A 24213-nucleotide genomic window follows, 5' to 3' on the forward strand; every position below is an offset into this window, starting at 1 on the left:
ACTTAGATGTTGATAATGCAACAGCAATTCCCTTAGCATTATTTCCATGTTTTCTCCTCAGCAGCTCAAGAAAAATGTCAGGAAGGATAATGGGGAGGCTTTAATGGGATTACTTATTCACCAGGCTTAACTTCAAATACTATGCATTTGGACTAGAGTTCACTGTCTTTTCTCAACTGAAATTACCATTCCCATCCTCCAACTGAAAAACAATCAGAAATGAACCAGGTATCTTTGCCTGTATCATTAAATAGATCTATGATATCAGATTACTTCTAAGTAGTAAAAGAGGTTTTGAAATGAACTGAATTCCCCTCCCTTTCTAGTGGAATTTACCCTGAACATACAAGAGTGAGAAAGCTATTGCCTAAACCGAAACTATTCTGATTAGGACAGGCTAGATCTAGCTTCACACTGATACTTCCTCCCTTTCCCAACCAAGGGCATGGCGCAAGGGCCATGATGACTACCAAGGCAGGGAACTAGACCCTAACAATATTGCCTCTCTGATAAAATCTTCACTTCTTATGGTACCAAGACCTGTTGTTGATGTAGTGGATCATGCCATTCAGAAGCAGGGGCTACTCTCCACCCTCACAAGGTGACTTGTCTCCTTTATGAGCCTCACAGCAAACTCAAAGCCAGCAGTCCCAGTCCCATTAGTTTTATTTAAGAGCGTTGAGGATTTTATGTTTATCTGTAGGGTTCTAAAAATCACAAAAATAAAGTGGAAAAAGTGTCATGTAAAAATGACAAGAAGCTTTAAATTATAATTTATTCTGCAAAATAGAGGTATCTTGCATGGAATTAAATTGGTATCATGATGAAACATTTCCGGGACCAAATCTTGAGCTACTGCGTGAGCACACACGCATACAGAGTCATCCCTCCGCAGACATGGTCTTCTCCACAAGAGTCCTGCCTGGTCACTGCAATACTAAAGATTTAGGAAAGGTTCACAACCTGCTCTAGTGCCTGCAAGGTCTGCAGTGGTAGGGACAATCAGAAAAGGAGCTGATGTACATGCATGGGTCCCAACAAACCGAGCAAGAAACTGCATTAGCAATCTCTCTGAAAGTCAGCCTCATCCGCAAAGGATCATACTTCAAGGCAGACTGTGATAACCTGGGTGATCAGTTCGTCCTGCCTCACCAGGCTCTATTTTCCGACCTTATGGAAGTTCATAGGAGCTGATCTCCTTGGATTATGACACAGTCAGTGACCCCGTTTCGCTGTGGTCCATGTTCCAGAGGCGATAGAACTCTGCAAAGTCCACATAGGGCTCAACACGCCCATCTTCATCTGGCTGGAGAGAGTGAGAGGGGCGGGAACGGAAGAGGCCCCCATCTGAACTTGAGCTGCTACTCTGGGTATGAGTGTTGGTAGACTGAAGGGTCACGGTAGGGCTTTGACTGCAGAGATAGTCATGGAGAGAGAAAGAGAGGCACACATTCACTTCAGCCATCACAAATGACCCAGCAAACACAACTTGAGGTCCTCACATGCTCCAAGTAGTACAAACAGCAAATCCCTCACCCTGTCCCTACCTAGATCATTATAGAAACAAGGTCATAGTTGGTGCAATACATTCACAAATTCAAAGTAGCCCAAATCCTGCAGTTAAACCATTTCACAGCCAAACTTGGCTCCCTAAATTTGCAAAACACATTTGTGGCATTTACACTTTACATTTACTGGTGTATATCTAAAAAAATCTAATGTGAGAAGTCACCCTTGCTACACTCATATACTTGGAATAAATTATGCAAGTCAGGGAAGGATCATACATTTACCTCATTAGCACTAATATTAAAATGCAGGATTCATTCAATGCTATTACCAAGTATGAATCTAAGACTGCAATTTTGTGTACTGATGGCAGGGGCCAATCTGTATGTGTATGGGTAGAAGTGAAAATACACCTATAATGCTGGAAGCTCCACCATTAGCTAAAATGTGTATTAAACATCTAAAACCTGTTTTTAAAAGGAATAAGAAAGGGACATGCTAGAATCCAGGCATGGGTACAGGGGACAAAAAGATTAAGAATAGGGAAGTGTTGATATGAAAAAGAAGAACAGGAGTTTTCAACCAATTTTATCTCTCTCTAGGTGCAACATGCTTAATGTCACAGTGTTCCTCCTTTGCTACTCACTCCACTCCTTGTGTTAATTACTTACGTTACCTCTGAAGAGCCTTTAACAGAAGCTCCCCAGTAATTTTCAAACTTTTACCCACAATTGTATAGGGTAGATACGTTTTTGCATTTTTGTTGTAATTGTTTAATGGCAACGAAGTTTATAGTGCATTTACAACTGTTCAGGAACAGACCTTGCCAATACTGCAAACTGGAAGGACCACACTAAGCCTCCAAAAGCAGAAGACACAACAGCCATGTCAGAGGAGGGGATGCTTACTTAGTAAGAGTTGGTGTGGCTTCATCCAATGTGGAGCTACTGTGGGCACCGTTGACCATCTGACCTTGGGAAGGCATCACAAGGGACAATGTCACACTGGTCTTGCTAGTGCTGTGGCTGCTGGAGTATGGCACTGATACTGGGTAAACCCGGCCTCCTGAGAAGTGGGATAAAAGTATACCACGGCAAGAAGAATGGTAAGACGCTTTGGAAAACTTAACTCCTATGTTATGAGTGACTGCCATTTCCCATGGACAACTACTAAGAACTTGCTTATAAAGCCCCAACTTTCCAATACGTCTTAGCTTCTGCATCACACTGACTCAAGTCTCAAGAGCATATGACAATTTTGTCACAGCTGTGAAAGGTTCACCTCCAGCAATAGATAGTTACTGCCTGGACAGAGCCATCTCTCCCTCCCTCTTACACCCACTCTCAAGCACACTATTTACTTCACCCATACCTTGTGTTGGGGTCAATGTGGGCTGGCTCATCTCACCAAGTGGATATGCAAAATTCCTCACTAGGAGTGTCATGTCCTCATGCCGAGAGCAGAACTTGGACCGTTCACCGCCACTGGCATATGTATCACAGTGAATGCGCTTCACTCGATCCACAACCGCCTGTGCTACAGAATCCAGTGAAGTTTGCTTGGCAAACTCGGTGGCAATCATGGCTGCAATTTCCTGGAGAGAGGAGTATAGGAAAAAGTTTTGGAATTGCTGCAAAGAATATAGGGCCCTTAGATCTGAGCTAACTGTGCAGGTCCCAAACACAGAATTGGCCCGAATTGCACACACGTACACTCTTCTATGTGAAAGATGTATGTAAACAAAGCCTGCCCATCCGCATGGTCAGGTTCTTTGAACATCCTTCCAGATGTACAAGCTGCTCACTATGAAGGTCTTCACTTGGGTGGGGAATTCCACACTAACAGGAGGTACTGTAATAATAAATCCAATATGACCTTCTTGTGGTACCTTTGTGAGGACCGTTGAAACCAAATCTGGCCTTCAGGGAAGAAAGCATTCACAGGTCTCCTATGAACAAACAAACCAGCCCCAGGGCTCCACTAGCATTACCCTCCTCTGCTGGGACAGTGCAGGACACAGAGTGAGATGAATCACACAGTGGGTTTTTCCCCCCTCCTGGACTGCAATTTCACTTGCCCACTCTCTTCCCTGCCAGACCATCAGAAAGGAAAACCTTGAAGTTAAGGCCATGGCTTTGCATCCCTGGAGAGGAAGGCCCTTAGAGACTTCTTTATTGCCTAGGTCTTCATGGTCTCTTGAGTCTACATTCTTGTAACTATTGACTGGCTCATTTCAGCAGCCACAGTGTTATCCACAACAGTTAGATTTGAGTCCAGCAGTACCTTAAGAGAATTTGGAGGGGGGAGGTTTACAGGATTTCAAGACTCTCATACTTTGCTGCTGTTATCTAGACCAAACAACAGGAACCAATAATGAACACTCTCCAAATTGCACAGATACAAATGTCCCTATATCTTACTGCACAAAATGGGTCATAATCAATGTAATGAAGTCCCCATGTGCAATTTAAAATTGCTCTGGAGCTCTTACCTGATTGGCTTGCCCAGGCCCATGAGCTGCTTCCAGAGCTTTGTAGAGTCCTTCTGACATCAGAACAAGAAAACCCGTCACTCCATCTAATGGGTACCCTCCATGGATTTCAGGCTCTGCTATGATAGGTTTGGATTTTGCGGCACTTCAAAAAAGAAAGCAATGTTAGTACTGAACAGGGAAGTCAAGATAAATGGAAGAACTTTCCTTCCAAGAAAAAGCTTGGGGCAGAAACCTTTGCCTCACCTGAGAAGTTCAATGTCACTGTAGCCATATTTGACCTTATAATCCCCAATGCGGCGAGTGCTCTCCTGCCCACATATGGTTCCTACTTGCTTTATTTTTGCTGCATCCAAACCTGCCAGATAGAGAATCAGCTAATTGACTTTGATGCATGTGCCAGACCTCTTGTATTTGCATTCCAGCACAGGAAACTGCCTCCAGCCAAACAGACACGTCAACTGAGAAGGAAAATCTAATAAATAAGGGAAGATAGTGGACTGAACAAAGAGGGGAGGAAAAGAGCAGCAATTATTCATGAGAGCAATAAAGAAGATACATACACTCAGGAGCAGCTGTTTTTGTGCATCTCAGTCTTCACCAATGTAACCTGAGAACTTTTGTGCCAGCTAATGGTATTACTCTGCAAAGAGCCTCCAGAATCCATCTCAAGATGGCTACATTTTGCAAGGGGGGCTTTTCCATGTCCTTTATAGGCATCACATGTTCTTCTCCTTTCTTTGTTCAGCATCAGAGAAATGTCGACTGTGGGGTGACATGATAGAGCTTTACAAGAATATGCATGGGATGGAGAAAGTAGAGAAAGAAGTACTTTTCTCCCTTTCTCACAATACAAGAACTTGTGGGCATTCAAGGAAATTGCTGAGCAGTAGGGTTAGAACGGATAAAAGGAAGTACTTCTTCACCCAAAGGGTGATTAACATGTAGAATTCACTGCCACAGGAGGTGGTGGCAGCTACAAGCATAACCAGCTTCAAGAGCGGTTTGGATAAAAATATGGAGCAGAGGTCCATCAATGGCTATTAGCCACAGCATATTATTGGAACTGTCTGGGGCAGTGATGCTCTGTTTTCTTGGTGCTTGGGGGGGGGGGCAAAGTGGAAGGGCTTCTAGCCCCGCTTGTGAACCTCCTTTCTTTTTTGGCCATTGTGTGACACAGAGTGTTGGACTGGATGGGCCATTGGCCTGATCCAACATGGCTTCTCTTATGTTATGTTCTTATCTATCCAGAGAAAGCATTCTGTGAAACTCTAAAGCCAATTCCACCCTACTTGCAGGCTTCTGGAAGCCTCTGATAAGAAGCTGAACTAGTTGGACCTTTGGTTTGAACCCTTCCTAATGTTATGTTGTTCACTCACTTTATGACTTTTAACTGGTACTAATAAGGGTGTTCTGCTACTGTTGCTGTTTGGATTTTCTGTGATGGACTAACATAACTGCCTACATTGTTTACCTAAATGCATGCCTCTGAATCTAATCGAATCAATCCTGGAAATCATAATCAACAGTCAGTGTGAAATCTGGCGCAGACTGTCAAGCATGGTGAAATTCCATTGATAATTGATTGTTTTAGGGTCCTGCCTAACCTGGTGTGTGAAGTATCATGGAGGATCCAACTTTGTTAGCTTGTTATTCTTTCCCTTCCCCCATCTTGCTTTATGGCTTATAATTAGAAGTAGTGAGAACTGAAACTGAGTAATCAGAACCTTCCCATACATTCCTGTAAGGGAGTACGAGTCATCTGGGGAAAGCAAGGACGTCATCCTGATAACACTATTGGAATGTAGACATTTATGATAGTTTGTGTGTGCATGCTACCCCGCAACCCCATCCCTTGGAATCCCTTTGAAGTAAGCCTTAAAAGTATTGTATCAATGTATTGGCAGCATTACTCTCAAGAACCTGTTACACCAAAGTATCGGTCTATCAATAAACGTAGTCTTTGAATCAACTTCAACTCGTCATTGAGCCCGCATGCTTGACACAGACAGCAAAGTTCTTTGTAGAGCAGTAATCCTAATCAGAACTCTTGTGTGTGGCTAAGCATTGTAAAAGGAATAAAACTTGCAGATTTCAAGACCAGTTTATTTAAAATATTTATAACCCACCTTCTGATCCAAAATCAACTCAAGGTGACATATGAACAAAACAAAATCAAAAGCAACCCACACACATAGGCAATATCATCATAAGAACAGCTAGCTAATAGTTTCCCACCACTTAACCCAAAAGCTTTATGAAACAACCAGGTTTTCACTGCTTACTAAAGCAGCAGTAGGGCTAAGTGGACTGCTTTTGAGAAGGCATTCAAATGACAAACAGCTTGACAAAAGAAGTCCTAAACTTCATACAACCCACCAAACCTCACATGATAGGAAGCACAGAACAAGACCTCTGAGGAGGTCAGTTTGTATGGGAAATCCTTACTTGACCATTTATGGCTTTTTAAGGTACCAACTAGGCCTGGAACCAAACTAGCAACCATTTAATGCTCTGGCAAACTGTGATTTGCACCAGCCGTACCTTCCAAGCAGTTTTTCATGTACACAGCATGGCTAGGTCTACAGTCTCTAAGAAAAGGGGATAGCAAAAAGCGCTCTTGGCTTCTGTCATCTCCTGGGCATCCACAAACAGAACTCAATTCTAAAGTACCTCAGGCTCTGAAACTTAATGGTATAACCCTATGCACAACAGGCTGTACATCTATTTGAAGATTAACTGATCCCTGAGTCAACATTACTTCCAAAAGGATTAAGCTACATCCATATTCAGTCAATCACTCAGACTTGAGTTCACAAACCTCCCCCCACCTCTGAATGAAAGAGGAGTCAGAGTCAGGTATCATCAGCATCCTGATGATTTCACCCCAAACTTCCCAATAACCTCATGTGTTTTATATATCAATTTAATTCATTTGTATCTTGCCTTTCTCCCCAATGGAGACCCAAGGCAGTTTAAATCATTCTCCTGTCCTATACTTTATCTTCACAACAACTCTGTTGAGAAAGTGTTACTGGCGCAAGGTCACCCGGTGAGATTTCATGGCACAAGCAGAGCTCTGAACCGAAGTCTCTCAGATAGTAGTCTGACACTTTTAACCACAACGCCGCACTGGCTCTCACTGTAGTGGTTTCTTGCAGGTGTTAAACACAGCATGGGATACAAGAGAACGTTTACAGAGTCTCACTAGCTAATAGCTTTGGAGTGGCCCAGCAGCCCCTTCTGGGAATGATCAGAAATACTGAAATAAACAGCAATAATCAAAATTATAGACGATTCCCCCTGCTCAGAACAGCTGTTGCATAGCAGCCTATGATGGTCATTATTTAGGTCTAATTTATAATCCTATGTTAATTATGCCCAGAAAATTCCATCAACAAAAACCATTAAGACTGGGGGAGGGGGGGGCAACACAGCAGATACAAATGAGTGTATGGATTTTATTCTCTTATTTAGATTTATTGTTTTATCTCATCCCAAGGGCTCCAAATCAGTTCTCATTGGATCTTTGCAGCCATCTAGCCAATTTTAATTTGTAAAGTAGCTCAAGCTCAGACACAGTGGCTTGCCCAAGGTTGCTTTCATGGATGAGAAGTTATTTGCTTGGTCCCTGTACCTAAACTAGGGCTGTAACCTGTCAATTAACCAGATTAATTCAATTTGTGCAGCTTCATTAATTAAAAAATGAGCAGAAGTCCCAATTAAATGGACACAGCATCCAGTGCCCAAAACGAGCTTTGAAAACACATTCTCACAGCTTTCTACACATTTCTGAAGTCCAGCACAAACTATGGAGATTCTCTAGATCTTCTCCAGGATTGAGAGAATCTGTTTGTAAATAGATTTGCTTAGGATACAAATGTAATCTCACATACACATACAAGGCATTCAGTCTGGTTTATATGCTTCTAATTCCATCCATGCTAAGTCAAACGGAGTAAGTAACAGGATAAAGAGATGACTTCCCAACCGGTAACAGCAACAGACCCTCCCCTCAATCATTTCTAATGTTCTGCTTTGCACTCCCTACAGTGGTTGAGAAGGGAGTTCAATCATAATAGAATACTGCCATAATTTGGCTTGACCCTGCCAACCACAGATCCCATCAACAGCAGGAAAGCTCTGCAGGGCAAAAATATACCACAATGACCCTGTACTTGCAACCATTTCTTTGTTGATTCATCTGAGTACCAAGACCTGTCTCTATGGGCTTACTGCTTACTCACCCAGCTGGGAAAATCGGAACAACTCATCCTCATTCTCTGTAGTGTGGTCCATGTTGAGTTGTGTCACTTGCAACCCATCTACTGTAGATTTGCACAACAGTGCACGGTTCGTTCCTGTGGAGGAGGAGAGCATGATGCAATGTTGTAGGAAAGGGGAATGAAAGAGCCAAAAGGGAGGAGGATATACACAAGCCCTCAATCCAATCAACCATTATCACTGGTTGGCAGGGGTGGCCAAACTTGTTTAACGTAAGAGCCACATAGAATAAACATCAGATGTTTGAGAGCTGCAAGACATGAATGTCAGAGGAGGGAGGGAGGGAAAGAAGGGGGGGGGGAGGGAGAGATGGAAAGAAAGCAGCTTTAAATGTATTTTCCAAGCCGCTGGCTGGCTTGGCTTGGAGAAGTGATATAATGATACACCTTCTCCAAGCTGGCTGATTTGAGGGGGGAGCTTCAAGAGCCACCCAGTATGTATGAAAGAGCCACATGTGGCTCCCAAGCCACAGTCTGGCCACCCCTGCTGTAGGGCAAAACCTTGAAGCAAAACCTTGAAGCAAAAACAGAAAGCTGTATTACTTGACAGAGGTACTTGAAGCCAGTTTCAATGGCCCTTTAAGAATGAAGTAAGTGTCTCATACAAAAAAGAGAATAAAGTAGTCCAACTGCTCTTCCCTTCATTGTTCAGTGCTGTGTTCAGGAAATGTTTAAATCAAAACAGTGTTGAAGAGGCACACACCTACATTGGCGATATAAAGCTTGTTGTTAAGAATGACTGCCACAATCGCCATGGCTCCTCCAGAGATTTCCTTTTCTACAACCTTCAACCGCTCCATGATTTTCTGGTACTGAGATGGCAGCTGGTGGTGAGGAACCCCCTAGAATGTAAAGTTAAGGAAGCCTGCTTAAAAACCATCAGGGTGTCAATCTTGGTGCATTCTTCATACAGAGATTATATGACATTCTTCGTGCCTTCAGTAAGCACATCTCAAAACAACTGCTGTACTGCAGGCTCTGGTGAGATCATTCAAGGAGCAGCATCTCATTTAATTCCCCACTGCAAATGGGGAAATCTCTTCTCTTTCAAGGCGTATTTCTGGTGAAATGGAGATTCTAATTCCCTTTAGTGGACCCAGGGAGTTGAATTTCCCTGGAATTATGTAGTAAAGAAATAGCACAATGTGAACAAATAAGCTCCCTGTCCCCATTAGATCTTTTAGCTCTGTCTACAAAAGCTGAACCAACACTGACAAGTAAAGTTTTCAGCTATTCTGTCATAAGCAGCTTTGAAGGCCACCAATGAGTAGTACCAAATGAATGTAGCATTTTGAAACATAAACACCAGAAAAGGGCCCAGACTATTCCCCCTGCTTCTGGCCTCCCACAGTAAACTTCAAGGATTCTCAAAGAAGGAAAATATACAGTTAAGGCTCCCTGTTTCCAGGAATGTTTTTTTAGGGTCAAGAGGATATGTTACCTCTGGTAGCTGGGACTGAAGGCTGGCCTTTTCTGCCAAGGCATCATCAATGGTCTCCAAAAAACTCCTCTCCACCACATCAAAAGCCTGAGGGGGTTGAGAACAAGGTTAACATAAAAGTACATTATTAAATCAAACCAAAAATTCTGCACAATCAGCTACATGGAATTAATCAAATGTATTCCTTCTTGCACACTGCTTAAGGACTACCACAAGTTTCACAAAAAATTTTAGGAGTTTCTGCAACAGACTAATAGTATCTCACTTGTTCCAAAGAGAACTTTAATCATTTTGATCCTTGATTAAAAACTGGTTAATTAACAGGAACAGAGTGTGGCAGTTTTCACAGTGGAAGGCAGTAACACAGAACTCAGTACTAGGTCCAGTGCTTTATAACTTGCTCATTAATGATTTGCAGTTGGGAGTAAGCAGTAAGTTTGCAGATAACATTAAGCTGTTCAGGGAGAACTGTGAGGCACTCCAGAAGGATCCGTCAAGGCCGGGCAAGTGGGCATCAATGTAACAAATGAGGTTCAACGATGGCAAAGGAAAAGTAATGCACATTGGAGCCAAAAATTCTAACTATAAATATATGTCGATAGGATCTGAACTCAGGAGACTGACCAGGAGGGAGATCTTGGAGTCACGGTAGATAACTCACTGAAGATGTCGACTCAATGTGTGACTGCAATAAAAAAAAGGCAGATGCTATGCTATGGATTATTAGGAAAGGGACTGAAAACAAAGCAGCCAGTATCATAATGCCCCAATATAAACTGATGGTGTGGCCTCATTTGGAATACTGTGTACAGTTCTGGTCACCACACCTCAAAAAAAAATATTATTGCAGTGGGAAAAGGTGCAGAAAAGGGCAACTAAAATGATTAAGGGGAAGGAACACTTTCCCTATGACGAAAGCTTAAAGAGGGCAGGGCTCTTTAGTATGGAAAAATTATGACTGAAGGGTGACATAATAGAGGTTCACAAAATTATGCATGGGACAGAGAAGGAAAAAAAAAAGAACTTTTCTCCCTTTCTCACAATATAAGAACTCATGGGCACTCAGTGAAATTAATGAGCAGTAGTCTTAGAACAGATAAAAGGAAGTACTTTTTCACTCAAAGAATAATTAACATGTAGAACTCCCAGCTGCAGGCAGTGGTGGCAGCTACAAGCATAGACAGCTTCAAGAAGGGATTGGATAAATCAGTGGCTATTAGCCACAACATATAGATTGAACACCATTTCTGGGGCAGTGATACTCTGTATTCTTAGCGCTTGAGGGGCAATAGTGGGAGCTCTGGCTCTGCTAGTGGACTTCCTGATGGCACTTGGGTTTTGGCCATTGTATGACACAGATTGGAAGGGCCACTGGCCTGATTCAGCATGGCTCCTCTTATGTATGTTGTGTTTATTGAATTTACTACTCCAATCCCATCTCCTTATTGTGCTCAAACTTTCTGTTTCACCTAGAATTCATTGCACTGTCTTTTCTCTACACCTGTCTGATCCATCAAGGCAAGGAAAACTGAAAACCTAATATAGAACTGCCTGTACTCTTTTGAAAAAGGAAACATGGACATTAGGGAGGAAATTAGAAGAGGTGCAAGGGCTGGCGAGCCTAGGAAAGTGCCCTGAAAATGGAAGCTCTTAAGCCCAGCAAGGTCTGTACAGATATCCCGTGACTCAGTTGGAGAATGCACCTTTATAACTGGAGTCAACAACATTTTGCTATTAAAGAGGTACACTGCATCAAAATTCAGAGTACCTGATCAACAAAGATCCAGTATAAGAAAGCTGTCTGCAAACTGAAAATATACAACTTATAATTAAGAACATAAAAACATAAGAGAAGCCATGTTGGATCAAGCCAATGGTCCACCCAGTCCAACATTCTGTCAAACAGTGGCAAAAAAACAAACAAAAAAACCCAGTTGCCATCAGAAAGTCCACCATTGGGGCCAGGCCACTAGAAGCCATTTCAGTGAGAGAGAGTAGATAAGAAGCGCTATAAGGGTGAGGTTTGGCTTTCTAAACAGCTGAGGAAGTTGCTGAAAATTCTGAGTTTGTGGTTGCTGGGGAACTGCTGTTTGTTTGGTTTGAGTGGGCTGAAGGTGATTGTTGCTGATTGATTAGGAGGCCCCACCCTCCTTGCATTATTAAGCTGCACCTGGCCAGAGGTGCAAGCCTTTGACGGGAGCCAAAGTGCAAGAGCTAAAGGGCTCTTGGCCTGGGGGTTGTTTAAGGCCCAGGAACCCAGATCCCTATTTTCCTTGTGTTCCCAATAAGGTAATAATAATAATAATTAATAATAATTTTTAATTTATATCCCGTCCTCCCTGCCGAAGCAGGCTCAGGGCGGCTAAGGAGAGCTGCATAGACAAACAGGATTTAAAAGGGGACTGTATATTTTAAAAAAGCTATCATGAAGGTAGAATGCCAGCAGGGGTGTGGCGGCTTTCCAGTGTTTTGCACTGGGTGTCACATGTATGTCTATCTGCCCACAGGACAGAAGTCTTGAGTGTGTGCTCGATGCAAAGAGGTCCTGGTACTCAGGGAACGAGTTCGTACCCTTGAGGGCGAGGTGACTGACCTGGAGAAGCAAAGACAGTCAGGCACTCGGAGAAGACTCTCGGGGACGTATTAGATGAGCCCCACTCTGAACGTGGCAGCCCTGTTGCTGCCAGGGAGCACGAGGGTCGAGAGGGAACTGGGCACTGTGCTGAGGATAAGGGGAATGCGCCCTCAGAAGGGACCTCTTCTTCAGTTGGTGAGTGGGTATCCTTTCATGCCAAGGAACCATCCCTGGGCAGGGAGAGGGGGGCGGTCTTGGTAGCTGGTGATTCGATCCTTAGGCAAGTAGACAGCTGGGTGGCAAAACCGCATACCGACCATATGGTGACTTGCCTGCCTGGTGCGAAGGTAGCAGACATTATGCGTGTTGTAGATAGGCTGAAAGACAGTGCTGGGGAGGAGCCAGTGCTGGTGCATGTTGGCACCAACGATGTGGGGGAAATGCAGTCGTGAAGTCCTGGATGAAAAATTTAGGCTGCTAGGCAGGAGACTTAAGGCCAGGACCTCCAAGGTAGCCTTCTCAGAAGTGTTACCTGTTCCACGTGCAGGGCTGGAGAGACAGGCACAAATTAGAAGTCTCAATGTGTGGATGAGATGATGGTGTAGGGAGGAAGGGTTTAAGTTTGTTAGGCACTGGGATGCTTTCTGGAACAAGCAGGAGCTGTACAAAAGAGACGGTCTCCACTTGTCCCCAGATGGAACCAAGCTGCTGGTGCTTAAAATCAAAAAGGTGGCAGAGAAGTTTTTAAACTAAATCTTGGGGGAAAGCCGACAGGAGATGAAATGTCTCTGGTTCAGGAGGACTCATCTCAAAGAGATGAAGGGTTAGCTGTTACTTTTCTACCGGGTAATGGATCAGAGTTGTCCACTGAGATGGTGACAAAAAGTATGGAGCATCTGCCAAAGTCTCGAGGCAGAAGACGGAAGGCTGCGGGCCTAACTTGCCTGGGAAATTATAGATGTTTGTATACAAATGCTAGAAGTGTTCGAAGTAAAATTGGTGAGTTGGAATGTTTAGTGTTGGGGGAAAACATAGACATTGTGGGAATTTCAGAAACTTGGTGGAATGAGGAGAATCAGTGGGACACGATGATTCCTGGATATAAGTTATATCGGAAGGATAGGGAGGGAAGGGTTGGAGGTGGGGTGGCTCTGTATGTCAGAGAGGGTATACAGTCCGGTAAGACTGAGGTCAAAGAATTAGATTCCCTTCTAGAAATGCTTTGGGTTGAAATAGAGGGCCCAAAAGGAAATTTAACTATGGGAGTTTATCGCCCACCAAATCAAAAGATAGAGGATAATTATAATATGATGGAAAGATTAAAGATAGCAGCTGAACATAAAAACTGTGTCGTAATAGGTGATTTTAACTACTCACAGATTGATTGGGTCAATATGTGTTCAGGTCGAGAGAAAGAGATTGAGTTTCTAGATGCTCTCAATGACTGTGCTATGGAGCAGATGGTCACAGAACCTACCAGGGGTGGGGCGATCCTGGATTTGGTCCTAAGTAATGCCCAAGACTTGGTGAGAGATGTAAAAGTGATCACACTGCTTGGGAGCAGTGACCATAACATTATTGATTTCACTATTTGTATAAATAGGAAGTTGCCCCAAAAGACCAGCACAACCATGTTTAACTTTAAAAGGGGTAAATTCTCTTGAGATGAGGAGGCATGTGAAGAGGAAACTGAAAGGAAAATACAGACAAAACCCTTGGGGAAGCTTTAAAACTACAATCCTAGAAGCTCAGATAAAATATATACCACAAGTTAGGAAAGACACAAACAGGTGTAAGAAAAGGCCTGCATGGTTAACAAAGTAATGGAAGCTGTAAAAGGTAAGAAGGACTCCTTTAAGCCGTGGAAAGCTAGTCCAAGTGAGATTAATAAAAGGGAACACAGGCTGTGGCAAATCAAATGCAAGATTGTGATCTGGCAGGCAAAAAGGGACTATGAGGAGCATATTACAAAAAACATAAAGACCAACAATAAAAATTTCTTCAAATATATTAGAAGCAGGAAACCAGCCAGAGAGGCAGTGGGGCCTTTGGATGAGCAAAGGGTAAAAGGATTACTGAAGGAGGATAGGGAAATGGCTGAGAAGCTGGATGAGAAGATGTGGAAGATGAGAAGTGTTTGCCCACTCCAGAACCACTAATTTTGGAAGAGGTTTTGAAAGACGCGAGTCAAATTGAGGTGACAAGAGAGGAGGTCCTAGAACTGATTGATGAATTAAAAACTAATAAGTCACCAGCTCCAGATGGCATACATCCAAGAGTTCGGAAAGAACTAAATGTTGAACTTGTGGATCTCCTGACAAAAATATGTAATCTTTCATTGAAATCTGCCTCTGTTCTTGAGGACTGGAAGGTAACAAATGTCACCCCCATCTTTAAAAAGGGTTCCAGAGGAGATCTGGGAAATTACAGGCCAGTCAGTCTAACTTCAATACTGTGAAAGTTGGTAGAAAGCATTATCAAGGACAGAATGAGTAGGCACATTGATGAACACAAGTTATTGAGGAAGACTCAGCATGGGTTCTGTAAGGGAAGATCTTGCCTCACTAACCTGTTACAGTTCTTTGAGGGGGTGAACAAACATGTGGACAAAGGGGACCCAATAGATGTTGTTTACCTTGACTTCCAGAAAGCTTTGGATAAAGTTCCTCATCAAAGGTTCCTTAGTAAGGTCAAGAATCATGGAGTAAAAGGACAGGTCCTCTTGTGGATCAAAAACTGGCTAATTAATAGGAAGCAGAGAGTGAGTATAAATGGGCAGTCTTCGCAGTGGAGGACGGTAAGCAGTGGGTGCCGCAGGGCTCAGTACTGGGTCCCATGCTCTTTAACTTGTTCATTAATGATCTGGAGTTGGGAGTAAGCAGTGAAGTGGCCAAGTTTGCAGATGACACTAAATTGTTCAGGGTGGTGAGAACCACAGAGGATTGTGAGGCACTCCAAAGGGATCTGTTGAGGCTGGGTGAGTGGGCGTCAACGTGGCAGATGAGGTTCAATGTGGCCAAGTGCAAAATAATGCACATTGGGGCCAAGAATCCCAGCTACAAACCCAAGTTGATGGGTTGTGAACTGGCAGAGACTGACCAAGAGAGATCTTGGGGTCATGGTAGACAACTCACTGAAAATGTCAAGACAGTGTGCAATTGCAATAAAAAAAGCCAACGCCATGCTGGGAATTATTAGGAAGGGAATTGAAAACAAATCAACAGTATCATAATGCCCTTATATAAATCGATGGTGCTGTTTCATTTGGAATACTGTGTACAATTCTGTTCACCGCACCTCAAAAAGGATAATATAGCATTGGAAAAAGTACAGAAAAGGGCAACTAGAATGATTAAAGGTTTGGAACACTTTCCCTATCAAAAAAGGTTAAAATGCTTGGGACTCTTTAGCTTGGAGAAACGTCGACTGCGGGGTGACATGATAGATTATGCATGGGATGGAGAAAGTAGAGAAAGAAGTACTTTTCTCCCTTTCTCACAATACAAGAACTCGTGGGCATTCAATGAAATTGCTGAGCAGTCAGGTTAAAATGGATAAAAGGAAGTACTTCCTTTTAAAGGGTGATTAACATGTGGAATTCACTGCCACAGGAGGTGGTAGCGGCTACAAGCATAGCCAGCTTTAAGAGGAGATTGGATCAAAATATGGAGCAGAGGTCCATCATTGGCTATTAGCCATAGTGTGTGTATGTGTGTATACACACACACATATATTGGCCACTGTGTGACACAGAGTGTTGGACTGGATGGGGCACTGGCCTGCTCCAACATGGCTTCTCTTATGTTCTTAAGCCCTCCCACTGTTGCCCCCCCCCCCCAAGCACCCAGAATATAGAGCATCACTTGCCAGTTCAGTGTATCTGGGAGAACCAGGTTTGATTCCCCACTTCTCCACTTGCAGCTGCTGGAATGGCTTGGGTCAGCAAGAGCTCTCACAGAGTTGTCCTTGAAACAGCAACTTCTGTGAGAGCTCTCTCAGCTCCTCACAGGGTGTCTGTTGTGGGGAGGAAGATAAAGGAGATTGTGAACAACCCTGAGGCTTTGATTCAGAGTGGAGGGTGGGATATAAATCCAATATCATCATCATCTTCTTCTTCTTGCCCCAGATAGAGAGTTCCATCTTTCCATCTTTCTCTACCTTCTCTATCCCATCTTGTAAACCCCTATCATGTCACCCCTCAGTTGTCGTTTCTCCAAGATAGAAATTGAGCTGGTAATTAATAATCCATAAAGTTCCTGCAGCTCTAACACTGGCTGTTGAGAGCTCTTGATTAGGAAGTGGCACACAAACCTAAAGCCTCACAATAAAGATATATAGGAACGTTCTGTGCAACTGTCGTTGTGCACTGGCATAAATATATGTGTTGTTAGTGTGTGGATTTTTGGCAACTGTTCCCCTCTATCATTTCCCTTTTTATAAAAGCATCTCTAAGAAACCCTTTTATTCTGATAAAATCTTTATCAAGCCATTTCCTTCACATTTTGGTTATTCCAGCATTGCATATCCCTCCAATAAATCTTAACTTTCTCCTTTTGTCAGCATATTATTTTATCAAAGGCTGCACATTACCTATAGATTTCATATTTGAATATTCAATTAATAGAATCCAGTTGTTTGCAAATCTATTATTTGGATTACATATTGTTTCCCCCTTACGTCAAGTTTTCATTTTTTAAAAGAGCCATATTTGGTTTCCTACTGAGCTATAAGAAGCTGCACACCTTTGCATTACAAAAAACACTCAAGATACTACGTAAAGCACTGGTTTTGACCAAAGCAGCTCTGAAAGATCTGGATCCTACATACTTTCCTCACCTATGCCACATTATAACTTTCAGAATGGTTTGACAGCATGCTAATTTCATCCATATATATGATTCTCAACCTTGAAGTGTTCTCTGAAGACTCACATCTATGCAATGAGAATAATTTTTTAAAATATATTTATACATTCATCATATGTAATCAGGGAATTTTAATGAGAGGATATGATGTTGCAGCCTTTTTCTCAGTACAAGAACATGCCTTACCAGCAAATATAAACCAGTTTAACACTAAAGGTTGCTCCCCTCCACTTTATTCTAGGAACTGCAGTGAGAGGATGGGGGCTCACGTTGTCAGCAGCATCTCAACTCTTTGATTCCCAGCATTCCTTCAGAAGAGCCATACAGTGAAGAAGAAGACCGTAGATTTATAACCCGCCCTTCTCTCTGAATCAGTCTTAGAGCAGCTTACAATCTCCTTTACCTCCACTCCCCTCCCCAATGGGACTCCCTGTGAGGTAGGAGGGACTGAGAGAGCTTTTCCCAGAAGCTGCCCTTTCAAGGACAACTCTGCAAGAGCTGTGGCTGACCCAAGGCCATTCCAGCAGCTGTAAGCGGAGGAGTGGGGAATCAAACCCAGTTCTCCCAGATAAGAGTCTACACAAATAACCACTACACCAAACTGGTTCAGTGAACTCGGGGCCATAAAGTCCATGATGACAAGATATGATGTTCATTTATTTTTAGAATTTAGCTTGTGCCTTTAAAAAAAAAACAAAAAAACCTCACAACACCATTAACACACACAAATCTACATAATTAAAAAAGAAAATGAACAAAAAACACAGTTTCAATATGCTGATACTAAAAGTATCATCCAAAACACATCAGCAGACAGAAACACCAGCACTGCTAAGCGCAAGCGTCAAAAGTCTGGCAGAACAAAAAAATCTGCCTCTGAAGAATGACAGTGAAGAAGAATGGGAAAGTGAAGAATGGGCAACTACCAAGAAGGTCCTGTCCCTGAAGGATACCAATTCTGCATCCTACTGCAAAGGCAGCCTGAGCAGGGCACCATTACTGCATCTCAGAAAGCATGAGGGCTCATGTGAAGAGTATAGATCTGAATGCCCCCAGGGGGTGGGGTGGAACAATATGGGGAAAAAATGGGATAATGCTCTTTAAAAAAAAGAAGTCACCTTTCCCAGAACTTTCTTTTTCATTGTTTCCCACAGAAAAATTGGGAAATCTAGGAGAACACTTAAAAAAACAAAACAAAAATCCTCCACTGAAATATTCTATCTTTGGGACTGAGTTAAGTGTTTTTTAAGATAAGCTTTTACACTTTCAAAATGGATGATATCCAGATTTACTTCTTTATTTACAATTAAGTCCACTTTTCTCATTGAGACTCATGGATGATTACACAGTGTTAAGTCAATGCAATCAACATAAGACATCTGATAAGCAAGATGACACATATCCATAAAACTATTCAGCGCTGACAAGAGGAAACCTATCCTACCATTGTCAACAAGAACAATATATCAAATCAAATCAAATCAAATTTTATTCTTATATCCCGCCCTCCCCCACCAGAAGGCGGGCTCAGGGCGGCTCACAGACATGACACGTCATGATTCAATTAAAACAAATAAACAACATTTTAAATATAATACAGTTACATAAATAGATAAAAATAGATAAAAATAGGTGCTATAAATTCTGTATATAAAGATGCAAGGTCTTAAGCTTGTCCCCATATACGCCCCAGAGATCGTTGCGATCGGCTACACAACACCTCCTGACCACCCCTGGCCCTAAGGACGCGCGGCTTGCCTCAATCAGGGCCAGGGCCTTTTCAGCCGTGGCCCCTGCCTGGTAGAAACAGCTCCCTGTGGAGATCTGGGCCCTACCTGAACTACTACCATTTCATAGGGCCTGCAAGACGGAGCTGTTCCACCGGGCTTATGGTTGAGGCAGCGGGCGTCCTATTATTCGGCCTCCCTTGTGGGTACATCATGCCCTTATGGTGACATTGTACCTTATCGCAGCGCTATCACCATCACTCCAATGTGGGCTTATAACTGTCTACTTGACATGCTGTGCCTTTTTCACCAATGGTGCATTTAATTTATTGGTTATTGTTTTTACTGTTTAATTTTACTGTGGTATTTTAACTCTGTTTTATAGCTTTGTACTGCTACTATTATATGTTGTGATCCGCCCTGAGCCCGGTTACAGGAGAAGGTGGAATAGAAGCCCACAAAAATTAATAAATAAAAATAAATAAATAAAGGTAAAGTGCCTACATGACATCAAACTGAGGATGCTACCAGAATGTACTTTTTGCCACTTAATATGCTGACCCACAACACAGATCATTCTCTTCCTTGTGCTGCAAAAGAGGGGCGCCAGTTTATTCACGATATCCTCACAAACAGAATTACAGTACCTGTAGCAAGACTTTGCGCACATCAGCATCATCGTGATCTGCATTCAGCTGGCCCAGTAGGAGCTCTGCAGAGAGCCTCTCTCCCACAAAATTTGTGATCCGGTTACCATCATAACCGTTGAAAACTCCATAGAGGTAGCAGTTGTTCTCACTCCTGCCAAAAGGGATCAAGGTGGAGAGGATAAGGCAGCATCATTCACCATGTAGCCTAAGAAAAGCAATCAGACCCACAATACATACGACCAGGTTAAATTGGACTTGGTGGAATGAATGGGTTGAATCCAGACTAAAATGGCTGCAGAACCCCTTCATCAGGGTTTCCTGTTTCCCAAGAGCAAGATTTTGTGGGTATCAGTGAGAGAGGCCAGACAAGTCCATTCTAGTGATGGAAAATTTAATCTGGGTACAACCCGCTATGACTGTCAGTTTTGCCACTAAACCATTCCACCCTCTTCTGTAGGCAACTCACCTAAATTTCAGCCAATTATCCTCCAAGGGGTGGGTTTCTGTTCCTTTTCCATCCGCAGTGTATGAACGGTTAGGGGATGAACCCACACCTGACAGCTGGCAGAGAGGCAAGTCATCTGTCCAACTTGGTAACTGCTCCTAAGCAGCAGGAAAGAGCTTCAATACAGTTTCTAGCCTTCAAATTAAATGCACACAAAAAAACTCCTAGCACAGTTCTGGTCTCAGGAAGCAAAATAAGTTAACGTCCATGCATTTTAATTAGTAACACTGAATGACAGGACTAAGATTCTCTTGATTTAACTGTTGTACTTCCTCCAGTCTTAATTTGGGTATCTGTGGTGCATAAAATGGATAGCTATTAACATACATGATGAGGGAACTCCTACCTACATCTACACATAAAAACAACCATCAGCCATTCCACAAAACTCTGGCAATGTTAGAAACCTTCCAAATATCATTTTCCACACAGATTTCATTACAGAAAAGGGACCCACCCACAGGTTTGGAGTTGCTGGTTTTACATGACAGCTACTTCTGCAGTGACCCTGATAGTAGGTTTGGATCAATGTTTCCTCTAAGCTGTGGCGTTTGGGGAGCAGAAATTCTACTTTGTGAGCTACTAGCATGAAAGTTGAGAGCTACTGCACGAATTAGTTTGCTCTGGGGCCATTTTTCCTGAGCTAAGACAAAAATGTGTGAGCCAGAGGCTAAAAAACTGTGAGCTAGCTCACACTAACTCAGCTTAGAAGGAACACTGGTTTGGATCAGCAGTAATTGAGACATGGACCAATTTCGCACTAGAGCTTTAATCCTGGTTTAACTCTGTCCCCAAACTGACTTTCTACACTAAAACCATAGCATCATAGTCATAAAGTTGGTTTCTCTGATTCTAGTGTAGAAAGTCAGTTTGGGGATAGAGTTAAACCAGGATTAAAGCTCTAGTGCGAAATTGGTCATGGTTTCATCTAATTCAGTTCACTAGTGCATCATGTCACTAGTAATACTGGGAGGGGGTGTGGGAGAGACAGTTTCTTAAACAGATTTGCACAACTACAAACTGATTACAGCCACTCTGTGCTGTAACCTGCTGGATGCTTGACATGCATACTCTTTTAAAACAAATTCACAGCAAAACTAGGTTTAACTAGTTCACAGCTATGCCCCTTTTCTTCTGATGGGTCAGCAGACCGACAATGATGAACCCCTTCCCAATTCTATCCCCATCCCCCCATTTACAACAGATTACTTTCCGAAAATCTGAATGCCTGGAAATCCACCTTTCTTTGCTCCTTAAAGGGACATCTGTGAAACAAAATGCAAGCATAAACCTTCTCTCCGGAAAAAAATTAATTCACTCATTTTAAGAGTCACTGAGCCCAAAGACATCCAAGAACAAATTGTCAGGTGCAGCTTTTCCTCCATTATAAGCATAACAACTGCAGGCCAAGCTGTATTTCCCTGCGGTATACTATTCTTAAAAGTACATCTCACTGCCTGGCAACAGCAATCTTACGCCTATCCTACGCCCTTAAACTAGCTGGGAAAGGGGATGAGCAGAAGACGGAGCTCCTGATTTTGCGGAGGCAATCTCAGCAGGTGCGGCTTTTCTCAAGACCCTTCCCCCCCTCCTATGACAAAACTGCACCTACTAAAGTACCCTATGCAACTATTAAGTAGCAGCCTGAGGACTGGATGGGCACATACACCTTTCCTTGAAGAGGCAAGGCAACAGGATAATCTTTCATACTCTAACTCTCTTGCCCGCCGCTTCCTCCCCAGAAAAAAAGATTCAAGCATCCCCAACTTCTCCTTCGAAACGGGACGTGCGTGGGGGGTATTTTCCTCTCTATGGTCCCCCCTCCCCAGGGAAGGGGCTGGGTTGCTCACACTCTGCAGAAGACTCCTCCTAGCCGCCGCCATCTTTATGCAGAAGCGACAGAGAGACAGGAGGAGGAAAGGCCAAGAGCACCTTCTGCTTTCGCTCATAGAGGATGGCGTGAACTCAGTCACAGCGCCACCTGCAGGTCAGGGGGAAGTATCGCAGGTAAAGGAATAGTCCACCGTCTCCATCTTCAAAGCCGGAGTTGGTTTTGAAGCAGGGTTGGTATTGAAATGGTTATCCCGCATTGACGGGGATACGAGGAGAATGAGAGCGAATTCAGAGCAGTTTCGGTGGATTGTCTTTATTTTGAAAAGAGGGCCCTACGCGGAAGGACACCTGAAGTGCTGAAACGCGGAACTTGTGCTCTCCATCTTAATGGTTTGAATTGCCGTTGGGGGTTTATTTGCTGTGCCTTTAATAACAATCATAGAATCATAATAGTTGAAAGAGACCTCCAGGGCCATCTTGTCCAACCCCCTGCACAGTGCAGAAAACTCACAAATGCCCCCCACCCCCCGCACGCACACATCCATCCCCAGTGACCCCTGCTTCATACTCAGAAGATGGCAAAAACCTCCAGGATCCCTTGTCAAACTGGCAGAAATTAAATAGGTGCAGCCCTCAGGTGTGCAGCTTCTGTAGGTCATAAAAACATGGAGCTTTTGTCGAGGAGATTATAGTTTTGGTTGATTTAGAACTGAGAAGTTATCTCAACTGTGTCCATATAAGTTTAAACACTACACACACACTGATATGCTTGTGTTTACCACACTGAACATATGTAAACTTTAAGTTTATGTAACTATATTTACTTCATTTTTACCCAGCCTTTTTTCCCAACGGGGCTCTAAAGTGGCTTACATGGTTCTTCTGTCTCCCATTTATATCCTCACATCAATTGGGAGAGGGACAGTGGCTCAGTGGTAGAGCATCTGCTTGGGAAGCAGAAGGTCCCAGGTTCAATCCCCGGCATCTCCAAAAAAGGGTCCAGGCAAATACGTATGAAAAACCTCAGCTTGAGACCCTGGAGAGCCGCTGCCAGTCTGAGAAGACAATACTGACTTTGACGGGACCAAGGGTCTGATTCAGTAGAAGGCAGCTTCATATGTTCAATCCTGTGAAGTAGGATAGGCTGACAGCGTTTGACTGGCTGCAGAGTAACCCAGTGAAAATGTACGGGCATCGGAAATACCGATAATCAGGCAACTATGTCAAAAACTGTAGCAAAAGCTGCAGCCTTTACAGATATTATGTAAGGACTAAATTACGTTGCAAGCAAACGTGGCCCCTTTTAAAGACGAACTATTTAACTTCTCCCTACCGATATTATTATCCACAACTGGGTTTCAGATGCAGGTTTATCTCAATCCCCTGGTAGAAAGCTGCCTGAAGAACTATTTAGAATAGAAACATAGTAGGCAGGGAAAGGGTTAAACACACGTCTTGCCTGCTTCTCATCCTCTGGCTTTTCCTCCTTAATGGGAGTCTGTGAGTTGTAGCTTGCATGCAAAAGATACATTAGCTCCAGAGACTGTCCTTTCTCCCAGGAGAGGGAGCTCGGGCAATTGCTAATTTATTTATAGAGATTATTTCCCTTTTGCCAGGGGCTGCTGGTTTTATCTTACCTTTGGAGTCGGGCAGCATTCAGTCTTGTCTATGACATATACATTTTAACATGGGTCAAAGTCCCGTGGCGATCTGGCAACATTCGAATAGCAATATTCGACTAGCATCCCACTCCAGCTCTTATTTTCTGACGTGCTGCTGATGGAGGCCTTCTTTCTTGCAATCATCTGTGCAGAATTAAAACCTTGGTTCCATTTACCCTGCACTAGCATCATAACCCTGTAAGAAAAATCCAGCAATGCCCATCTACAAAGGCAAACTCATGTAATTATATTTATCTGGAAAATTCCATTCAATAAATGTCCCATTTATTATTTATTTCTTTTGTTGTACAGCATAAGAACAGCTTAACAGAGATATTGGGTTCTCTCTACAGGTCAAGGCACTCAGTTCTCACTTATACCCAGACTTTGTTGGCCTTAAAGGTGCCCCTGGACTCAAACTTAGTTCTCACATCTCTTTCATTATCTGCATGCTCTTTTATTATCTGTATGCTAATTTGCTGCTATTCACAGGCCTTATAATGTTATTTCAATCTTAGCTGTACTTATGCAATTTGACTCTTAATTAGCCCTTTCTGGTAACTAACACCTCCCCCCACCACGTAATGCTTGAGGAAATGTTTCAATGAATCTGAAGAAATGTGCATCTACACACACTAAGTCTCTCAGTTCTCACTTGTACCCAGAATTGAAC

The 24213-nt window shown here is 43.0% G+C and overlaps 1 protein-coding gene across 1 annotated transcript; it reads right to left on the reverse strand.

The window, feature by feature from the left end:
* Window positions 1-761: 761 nt before the first annotated feature.
* TAB1 (TGF-beta activated kinase 1 (MAP3K7) binding protein 1) lies at window positions 762-22019 on the reverse strand. The gene is made up of 11 exons (XM_060245429.1): window positions 21897-22019; window positions 20008-20144; window positions 19539-19692; window positions 9725-9811; window positions 8987-9125; window positions 8248-8361; window positions 4247-4358; window positions 4001-4145; window positions 2881-3103; window positions 2418-2574; window positions 762-1412 (listed from the first exon to the last, which is right to left on the reverse strand). Exons 1-11 carry the CDS (start codon window positions 21993-21995, stop codon window positions 1205-1207), a joined length of 1575 nt encoding a protein of 524 aa, XP_060101412.1. The 5' UTR covers window positions 21996-22019; the 3' UTR covers window positions 762-1204.
* Window positions 22020-24213: the final 2194 nt, after the last annotated feature.

Source organism: Heteronotia binoei, chromosome 8, assembly GCF_032191835.1.
Source record: "Heteronotia binoei isolate CCM8104 ecotype False Entrance Well chromosome 8, APGP_CSIRO_Hbin_v1, whole genome shotgun sequence".
Classification (NCBI taxonomy): domain Eukaryota; kingdom Metazoa; phylum Chordata; class Lepidosauria; order Squamata; family Gekkonidae; genus Heteronotia; species Heteronotia binoei.

Coding starts and splice junctions, on each gene's coding strand:
- TAB1 (XM_060245429.1), bottom strand. CDS start 21,995: ATGAGCGAAAGCAGAAGGTGCTCTTGGCCTTTCCTCCTCCTGTCTCTC. Junction 4,146..4,246: donor AGTGACATTGAACTTCTCAG/GTGAGGCAAAGG, acceptor TCTTTTTTGAAG/TGCCGCAAAATCCAAACCTA. Junction 1,413..2,417: donor GCCACACCAACTCTTACTAA/GTAAGCATCCCC, acceptor CTATCTCTGCAG/TCAAAGCCCTACCGTGACCC.